This window comes from Phlebotomus papatasi, chromosome 3, assembly GCF_024763615.1.
Source record: "Phlebotomus papatasi isolate M1 chromosome 3, Ppap_2.1, whole genome shotgun sequence".
NCBI lineage: Eukaryota > Metazoa > Arthropoda > Insecta > Diptera > Psychodidae > Phlebotomus > Phlebotomus papatasi.
The window spans coordinates 81599496-81610285 of NC_077224.1; the positions used below are offsets into that span (position 1 = coordinate 81599496).

Sequence of the window (10790 nt, forward strand, 5' to 3'; positions counted from 1 at the left end):
GCACATATATTACATTGTCCGGATTTCCGCGTTGTCCAAAATTCCAAACTTTACCCTGCTAAATTTGAAACATTACCAAGATTGGTCCTATTGTTTACATCAACCCATTTCAGCGTCAACAATTTAGTTTACACTTCCCCACGCCAATTGTCATTTTTCTGAGAGGAAGGGAACTTCCGATACTCCTATTGGATGCTGTGCAGCACTGCCCACAAATTTTCAACAAGTCCCTCTTTTCGATAATTTCCAAAAATAAACTTAAGCGGGCCATTATTTGTAGAATTTCCTCCACCACTTCGCTTGTTTATTTTTATAACGACCAATTCATTGAGTTTTTCTTATCGTTTCTCTGAATTTTTGAGTCGCAGTCGTCCTGTTATCAGCGCCATCATCCGTCAAAGAGGGAAAGTTATTTACTACCTCTTTTGTAAACAAGGTGACGCACGAGAGAGGTTATCGTGTTACCCGATGTGAGTGTTGCTATGTCAAAGTTGACAAAACGTCAGTCGATTTTGCATTCGTCGCTGCGTAAATTCCGTGTTTTTCGCGTGATTATCCCTCAAATTAGGCCCTGTGCATCCCTAAATCCCTGATAAGAGTATCAATGGAGATTGTGGTGTAGCGATAATTGGTGCAAATCAGCAAAAAGTGTTCGAATTTGCCGCCAAATTGGTCAGTGAGTCTCAATGGACGTCAAAAACAACCAATCAAATCCAATGGCGGCGCTTATGGCAAATTTCATTGGAGCTTCGGACAACTGACAATTTTTCTATTGGTTTATAACTGTGCCGATCATCCCCATTGGTTTTTGAAACCCCAAAAACTCACGATTTTACCACGTGCTTCACATACGCTGCACTCCGACTGTTTACACATGCATTCATTCAATTTTAAATGCAGCATCGCATTGTAATTCATTTCAATGTGTTCTAAATATCAATGGGAAATTCCATCTTGAAGCCACTGACTGAACAATATTTCTGTGCATCTTCCTCTCGTCTGAGACGAACTTAGAGGATTTTTGTGGTGTCGTTTGTGCCTCTGTGCGAGTGTATGTAGTGTTCCAATAAGGATTTTTGGGGAATAAAATTGAACCTGAACATGTCTTACGTATTGCTAAAGAGGTGAGAAAGCATAAAGAAAAAAAACTTGGGGGACAAAAGAGTGTTTACGCATCTTTTTTATATGTATTTCGTCACTCCTTGAGAGAAGATCCACTCAGCCGAGGCACTCGAATGTGTCTCGACTGCAATGTGGAACGCAAAGTTACTGAAAAATCACGTAGCTTCTGTACACTGAGATTCTTATATGATCCAAATTGGATATTTTTTTTATAAATAAAATTTGAAACATTAGACTTTTAAAATTAATATGCATAACTATTCAAACTCTATATATTTTATTTTATTGCAAATTAATTTTTTTTCCTTATTTTCTTATACAATTTTTTATATAAAAATAATAAATGAAACTTTTCAAGTTAAACTAATTAATGGGATTCAATGTCGTTCGTAGAGATGATCCTTTTATTTCTACAGACATTTATTCAACCTAGTAATCACAAAAACTAAAAATTTACAACATTTCAAGAAAAAAAGACACCTCCCAAATAGCAAGTATCACCTCACTGGTGAATTTCTAACAAAATTGTCTATTTTCCATACGAAAAACGTAATTCACAAAGTAAATTTCATTTCGGGTAAAATTAACAAATTACTCTAAATGCGAATTACAATTAACACAATTTACTAAGACTGAAGTAAATAAAAAAGTTCTGTCATATTTTTCGTAAAAAACTGCTCACACTTAGGGTAAGTGTGCCAAATTTCGGCATAGTTGCATGCAAGCGTCAAAGTCTCAAGTTTGAAATGTAATATTTTAAATTCAAATTGATTTTTTTTATTCTTTCTTCTTAAAGAGTGTTGCTTGGAACCTTGTAAAGAATTTACCGTCTTTATTTACTCTATAATCATTCTTAATACATTTTAAAATGAATAAAAAATATAGACATAGCTTTGGTGCCCTATTTCGGCCACCTTCATTCTCATAGTTCCTTGCCCTTCAGGAATTCTTCCAATGCCTTTTTCACGTCATCTCGTTTGTCCAAGCTACATTTTTTGTTATTCTTTTGCATTGCATAATCTCTAAAGTATGTAAAAACTAAAAAATCATGGTAATTAGAGGAACAAAAAAGGTGGCCGAAATTGCAAGGTGGCCGGAATTTGGCACACTTACCCTAAGTTTGAATAAAGCAATTTAATCCAAATTCCCCAAATCAAAATGTAATGAATTTAACGTTATCATCTTCTACAAATAACAAATATTTAGATATAATACATTACTCATTAAATATTAAAAGAAAAATCCATAATTTTAATTAATTTATTCGTAGCGTCCAAAATTACCCTCAAACTGTTCAAAATTACAAGCTGTCACAAATTATGAGCATTTAGTGAGCATGTAATGAGAATTTTCGCGATATCTGACTAATTGGAGAACAAAATGACATTTGGGTTTTTTGGATCTGATCAATAGTTTTACTATTTTATGCTTTGAAAATTTATTATCAGTCTAAAAACAACAAAATTTTCTTCGTTGTATATTTGCGTGTTATTTACCATCACAATTGTGTATAAATTTTATTAGGAAAATTTGAAAAAATGAAAATATATTTTATCACTAAACCTATCACGAAACGGTCAAATTGAACGGTTAAAAACTTTTTAAAATTAGCACAATTATCGATTAAACCATTCAAAGACTATTTATTTATATTGTGCTACTAATTTTAAAAAAAGAATTTGTCATCCAGAATTGAAATCGGAAAAGAGAATTAAGGAAAATATTAACAAAATCGACGCAATGAGCCCGAACAGAAGTAGATTTTGATTCTCGAATAGTGTCTTGGATAAAAGGTAAATGGAACTCTATTCATTCATTCATTCATTTTCAACCGCTTATCCCTATTGGGGTCGCGGGCCCATGACATCCAAATTAGCAGCCCACGCTTGTCGATCCTCCGCCACTTCAGGAAGATGTTCGGGTTCGATCCCGAGGCGTTCCAAGGCAAGATTCTGAATTTGATTCAGCCACCTTGTCCTAGGTCTGCCTCGAGGCCGAGGTCTCCTCACAATGGCTTGCATAGCTTTTCTGGGGAATCTTTCTTCATTCATGCGTTGAACATGTCCATACCATCGAAGTTGTGATCTCTCAACCCGAAGAAGCAGCTCCTCGACTCTTAGTTCCTCACGAACGGCCACATTCCTCACTCGATCTCTACGAGTGATTCCCTTAACCGCTCGAAGGTACCTCATCTCGGCAGCTTGTACTCGCGATCTTACCCTTTCGGTCACTACCCAAATCTCATGACCATAGGTGAGAATAGGAATGAACACAGCTTTGAAGACCGATAATTTAGCCGATCGACTAAGCTCGACCTTCCTCAGCACGCTTCTGCCAAGCTCCCTCATTAGTGCAGAAGCCTGACCGATTCGCGACGAGAGTTCTGCCTCCATCCTACCATCACTCGTGAATAACACCCCGAGATACTTGAACTTCTCCACCTGTTTCAATGAGACTCCACTAACATGTAGAGTGCATCCCACAGATTGTCGGGAAATCACCATTACTTCCGACTTACCCACGTTCACCTTCATACCTGTTTCGGCACAAACATTTACAAATCGGTCAAGTGTGCGCTGAAGCTCTTCTTCGGAAGATCCAAAAAGAACCAAATCATCTGCATAGAGGAGATGGCTCACCCTGAAATCCCCAATACGAATCGCATTCCGCCCCCGACTGCGTTCCATAATCTTGTCCATGTATATTATGAACAACAATGGTGATAGAACACACCCTTGACGCAGTCCAACACCCACTTGAAAACCTTCCGATTTGGATCCGTTTACTCGAACACAGCTACTACAGTCTCTGTACAATGACTGAATGGCTCCTACCAATTCTTCATCCAGTCCGTACTCGTGCAGTACATCCCAAAGTTGTTCTCTCGGTACTCGGTCATATGCTTTTTCCAAATCTATGAAACAAGCATAGAGTGGAATTGCATACTCCCAAGCCTTTTCGACAATCATCCTCAGGGTATGGAACTCTATTTGCACAAAAATCGCTGATCGGTCAGCAGTTCTCGAATAAAAAGTTCTAACCAAATAGAAATGGCACTGCATAGCGAGTCTCGTTTTAAAATTAGTAGAATTCAGCTGAAGATACGCATGTTTTGAGCTGAACTGAAAACGGTTAGCATTTGATGCTCATTGGGAAATTTTTGCTACTTTGTTAATCAATATACACAGAAAATATATTTTTTAATATCTAAAAAATTTTCTGTGGTTTATGTTCGTTAATTTTCAATTACCAACCTTTTCGTCAATTCTTTGTGTCTATTGTTAATACTTTCGAAAATATAAAGACAATTTCTAACATTTTGATCAATTGCTTGTAAAATTTTACCAGAGGCCAGACAAACAAAAATGTACGAAAAGCAAAATATCACGACAAATTTTACCATTTTATAATAATCAGAAACAAATGTTTGTAAAAAAAAATTGTTTATTAAATATTTAACTAACAAAAAATTGTGATAAATAAAAAAAATCACTTATTGTAAATGTCCTAATCCAAACCATTTCCACGGAAGACTCATCATATTAAGTTAATATTCTTCTGAAGAAAATTACATAAATTTGTTCCTTAACTCATCTAGAATGTTTACTGTTTAGTGAAAATTCTTTAAATATAAATAAATATGTAAATGTTTAAATATAAAAAGGTAAATGTCCTAATTCAAAACCATTTGCAGACGCTTTAACTTTGACAGAAGATTCAACACATTAAGTTCAATTTTTTTCTCAAGAGAATTACATAAATTTGCTCCTTTACTCTTCTAGAATGTTACTGTTTAGTGAAAATTATTTAAATATAATTTGAAAACTTCTTAAATACAAGAAAAATACACGAGTGTTAAATGCTTCTATTGGAAACAAATTAATCCAAATGGAGACAAGGGAAATTTTCTAATTGGAGACAAACAGTGTAAGTGAAACCGCGGCGAAAGGCTTCCAAAACCCTGTTCAGTTGCTCTTGAATGTAAGATTTGTTCTTATTCTTAATCTTTTCTCCCACGGGGGTGGCATTAGCTCTGAAAAATGCAACCAGTTTTAGTGTAAATTTGTTCCTGCTTTCGTACACATTTCATAAGATATCTCCTAAACTACGTAAGTTGCCAATTTAGAGTTTTCGGTTGCTCATTACCTATTAAATTGGCTTTTATTTTGTATTTGTATTTTTTGATAATTCATTCCACAATGACAGAAAACACCGAATAAATTCCAAAGTTTTTTCGGCACGCTAGAAACACATGGGAAACGTAGGAAACGTCATTCCCCTGTTTTCTCCTTTCCCATCTAAAACAATAAGAAAATCTCTCTAAAAAAATCATATTTCCGGGGTTTCCTATTGAAGCATTTGCAGACACTTCAGAAAAACCCTTTTTGTTTACGAAATAAGTAATTATTTCATTTGAAAACGTCACGTACCGTTAACAATCAAGATTAGCACTTAATTTAACTAAAATTATCCAGAAATATGACATAAATGTTAAATAAAACGAATAAACAACAGTCACCTCATTGTGTTTTTCATTGGAAAACATGGTCGATCGATGAAAAATTCGATGGTGAAAAGGTACACTTTTAATTTTTCTGAGAAATTAACAAATTAAAATATGTGAATATGACTGGATTTTTGCTTTATTTGGAGCAAAATTAACTAAATAATGAAACTGAAGTATAGAAAATATATAAATATAGCAATTTAGTACTGTATTTATCATGAAAACTATGACGTTTCCATTTGGAGTAGCGAAAAATTTCCATTTGAAGCAGGTTTTGAATTAACTTAATTTACCCTATTGAATTTTTGGAAAATAGTATTTTTTTATTATTTTGTGATATTTTTTAATACTTTACGAATCATTAAAAAATCCACTAAAAACTGAAAAGGCAAGAAAAAATTGAGGTAAATTTTTGAAAATACTACACATTTACTTTACTTTTGAATTTAATATGTTCCAATCTCGCAAAATTCCATTTTTACAATAAAAATATCTCCCTCACCAAAATAAAGCTAAACTCTATATCAGGGATTTATTATTTTGTGCTCTACCGACTGAACTAGCCGAGAAAATTCTCAATGAATACATTCCACAGAAAGGGTTTGTGTATCGAAATCTATCTAATACACAAACCATTTTTTTCCTAGTGAGGACATGAGCCAAGACGCTCAGGAGGCTACTGTGAGTGGAGTGACTGGAAGTGGATCCGGAGATGAGAATAACACAGCCAGCGGGGGCGAGAGTGAAGCTCAAGCCACCCTCAACAGTTTCTGGCCCATTATCAACGAAGAAGTTAAGCGTATCAAGACAGTAGATGCTAAAAATCAGAATTTGCCATTGGCAAGAATAAAGAAAATCATGAAACTGGATGAAGATGTTAAGATGATCTCAGCTGAAGCTCCATTGCTCTTCGCCAAGGCCTCAGAGATCTTTATCCATGAATTGACGCTGAGAGCGTGGGTGTATACGGAAGATAACAAACGCAGAACACTACAGAGAAGTGATATAGCAATGGCTATTTCGAAGTATGACCAATTTGACTTTCTCATTGATATCGTGCCACGCGAAGAGATCAAGACGATCAAGAAGGAGAGTGAGATTAAATCCACGAATAACTGTGATCAAGTCAATCAGATTCAGTACTATTTCCAATTGGCGCAGCAGCATCAACAGGCCCTTCAGGGGCAAACGACCACTCCGACACAGATTCAGGTGCAATCCTCAACACCTGTTTCTCTGGGCGGAATGCCCAATAATATCATCGTGACGTCCCCCACGGCTGCTGCTCAAGCTACCCAAACTGCTCCTGCAAACGCCATGATCGTCAATAATGTACAACAGCAGAATCAGCCACTGCAGGTGCTCCAGCAAATTGTTACACCCACCGGAGAGATACAGCACATCCAGGTGATTTATTAAAACAGCTCGAAAAGGTTTTTTTTTATTACAGGTTCACACTTTAAACCGATTTAAAATACCCCCAAAACTCCGTGAGAAACGTATAACTAAATGTCACATGAAATTTAATTACCCGCAAAATTCAAGTTCATTATCGGCCCATAACCGTTTGAAACCGATTCAGGCTTATCTGGGAGTCCCAGACCTTTCAAAATAAATCCATACTTGCCTCAATCGGTTAAGAAATGCTCCCTCAATCGGCTTTTTAAATTTTGATCTTGATAAAACTATGATACAATATCCTCCTAGATAATTTTCGGCGGCATTGAATAAACGAGCAGTAAAAAGTTAAAATTGATCAGTAACAAAAAAATTTGAAACAGTGAATTTATCGTCTAAATTTCGGCAAAGGGAAAATAAAGGGCTTTTCACTCTATATGGAACAATTTTAAATGTTAAATATGTAAATTAGGCCCATTTTTGTAAAGATTTAAGTTTTTTACTAACCATAATTAGATATTTTACTGCTCTTTTTTTAATTTTTTACTGCCCATTTAGAATTTTTTACTGATCGTTTGTTTTTTGCCTTAATTTATTGACAAATTACTCCGGATTCTCGAGCTTTACGAAACGTTTCTTTAATTTCTCCGTTTCGTGAAGCAATCTAACCAGTGATGATCAGGGGAGTAGTAGGGAACTAGTTCTCTAACGCTCTGTTTCCACCATTCTGCTCCCATACTGAAAAAGGGCCTGTCAAGATCCGAAACGTTCGAAGTGAAAAAGAGGAGTAGAAGGTCGATCCCAAGGCGTTTCAAGGTAACTTCCTGAATTTGATTCAGGAAACTTATTCTACGTCAGCCCCAATGTCAAGACCTCTCCATAATGGCTTGCTTGCCTAGTTTTTTGAAGAAACATCAAAGTGGAGAAGTACCAGTTCAAAATTTCGTATTTCACTTGTTTTTCGCGAGGAAGTTTCTGGATTGCTCCGGATTAGCGAAGCGTTTCTCGAATCTCGTGAAAAGATCCGATCAGAGGGATTATCAGAGAAGTATATAATGAACTACTTCCCCGACATCCTTTTCTACAAGTTTGCTTCAATACTTGAGACGAGCCATCAAGCTCCAAAACCTTGATAAGGAATAAAGAAGGAGAAGTTACTCACTTACTTACAAAACGGTTCTCCTTAGTCTGTAATGCCGAATCCTTCGAATCTCTCTTTTAAAACTTTCCATACTGGGTCGTTCGGCTAGTCCTGATCCGATGGAATGCAACAGGAAACGCACGGAGACACTGAACCTCTCTTGACTTTCACAATTTTATTCTCTACGACGCTTCGAGAATGAATATCCTGTTCATCAGGTATCAAATATGACTGAGAAAATCGCGTACAAACGTGATTGCGTACGATCTGTGTCAGTCACGGCAAAAGTTGTGATCCAAGTCCAAGTGCAGTGCAACAATTTCTGTTTGTACGTGATTTTCCCTGCCATATTCGATGCCAGATGAAGAGGACATCCATCTTCGAAACGTCGTAGAGAATAAAATTGTGAAAGTAAAGAGAGGTTCAGTGTCTCCGTTCATTTCCTGTCTCATTGCTGTGTTTAGGTACCAAAATCTGTTCTTCTTATGTACAGGACTATTCTTATACAGATCGGTCCTTCGTAGGTTGGCCTCGTCTCCTCAAAACATAAAATCTATCCGTAAGGACTTCCAAGGCTAGGTCGTTCAGGTAATCCTGATCCTTGACGAAACTTACCTCTCTGTAGCGTTTATGCATTTCATTGCTTTGTATAGATACCGGAATATTCCTTTCTTCCTGGATCATAGATCCGTCATAGGATCGTCCTTTCTCTTATTAGAACTTTGCAGTCAAGAGTCCTCAATTATCTTTACTTAGGATCTACGCTTCTGATGAATACGAGAGGACTGAGGACAGAGGACTATCAGAATCATAGTCCTATACAGAAGTAGAAGTACCGGCTCAAAATTTCGAAGGTACCAAAGGTTTCTCCGTATGAGACACCCGTAGTTCCTTACGGTTAGCGGAATCTTTGTTTTTTTTTCATTTTGTTTTTTACGCTTTTGTTTTTGCCAGTTTGTCTTTGGAATCTTTGTCTTCCATAATCTTTATTTTTTAGAAACTTTGTCTTTGGAAATATTGTCTTTCATATATTTTACACAAGTATATTTTATTAAATAAAATAATGAAATTACAACGATGATTTTTGGGGCAAATGGAAATTTTCTGAGTTTTGGGAAATTTTCTGTGAGTTGGGAAGTTTTCAGTTTCGTCCTTTGGGGCAAAGGAAAATTTCCTGTGTTTTAGGAAATTTTTAGTTTCATCATTTGGGGCAAAGGGAAATTTCCTGTGTTTTGGGAAGTTTTTGGTTTCGTCCTTTGGGGCAAAGGGAAATTTTCTGTGTTTTCTGTGTTTTGGGAAGTTTTTAGTTTCGTCTTTTGGGGCAAAGGGAAATTTTTTATGTTTTTCGAGGAAGTTATCAGTATATCGCCCATTGGGACAAAGGGAAATTTTCTAAGAAAAGGGAAATTTCCGATTCTTGCACAAAATGTATGAAAGACAAGATTTCCAAAGGTAAAGTTTCCAAAGAGCAAAAATTACCGAAGACAAAGATTCCAAAGGCAAACTGGGAAAAAACAAAAGTGTAAAAACCAAAATGGAAAAATAAAGATTCCCGATCCCGTTCCTTACGTAGTAGGCTACCGAAGAAGGTCCATATCCAGGACCGAAGCTCTGGGCAAAATTGAAGTAGTATTTATCTTTGTGAAGTGACTTGAAGTCCACTGGCCATCACCAGAGAGCCCCTATCTGTTCCCTACGAGGTTCTCGTATTTTCTGTCTTCCAGGGTCTTGCGTCTTTTCTGGGTTCGCAAAGTTTTCCCGTTTTAGTACCTAAGCGTAAAGACGCCCAATGAGTTCCCAAGAATTAGGCTAATTCGAGCTCCCTACAATGGGCTACCCCGGATACCCCGATACCCCTTGATTGTTGCGTGAAAATGTAACATGGCTTGCATTTATCCGTAGATCCCCCTGTCACCGTCGCAACTCAACCTTATCCGGATGCAGAGTGGAGCTCAGCAGCAACCCATTATAATCCAAACAGCGACACCTCAACAACAAACCAGCCAGCCCCAAATCTTGCAGCTCGGTCAGCCCGTGTCGCAACCTCAAGTATCCGCAGCTCCGATGTTCATCAACGCCACGGCAACGACGGCAACGGCAGCATCTTCGACGGATGGGTAGCATCAGGTGATTGTAATGGGAGCTGGCCCATCGTACGCATCCGGGCGATAGCGCCCACTGGGGGCCCCTGGTAGGGCCTCGCGTGACCGTGAGAAGTGTAAAAATGTGGGACCCAGAGTAGCCGCTGAGGCTCAAGAAATCAATGCCATCAAACGGGGACTGTGACAAATTTTCCCGTGAGGCATGCAAAAAAATAATAAATAAGAATTGGACTTGTCTTTTTCTGAACTTATTACTTAGCTTTTTTCCTGTTTCTCAACGTCTTTTGATTTTTAGTCATTTGTAAGGAAATGTATATTTTGTAAGTGTAAGTTGATGAATAGAACCACAATTGCAGCAAATGCATTTTGGGACCTTTTTAGAAGAAAACGATTAAATAAACAAAAAAAATAATGTTGAGATATTGAGTCTCTTCTCGATGTTGTCTTTATTTTGTATTAAGATATGAACTCTATTCAGGAATAAGAGAGCAATAAAAGAAATTTGAAGAAAAAAAACAAA

The 10790-nt window shown here is 36.9% G+C and overlaps 1 protein-coding gene across 1 annotated transcript; it reads left to right on the forward strand.

Moving 5' to 3' along the window:
* The first annotated feature begins 471 nt into the window (after window positions 1–471).
* LOC129806046 (nuclear transcription factor Y subunit gamma) lies at window positions 472–10790 on the forward strand. Its single transcript, XM_055854362.1, has 3 exons — window positions 472–1124; window positions 6277–7036; window positions 10071–10790. Exons 1-3 carry the CDS (start codon window positions 1102–1104, stop codon window positions 10287–10289), a joined length of 1002 nt encoding a protein of 333 aa, XP_055710337.1. The 5' UTR covers window positions 472–1101; the 3' UTR covers window positions 10290–10790.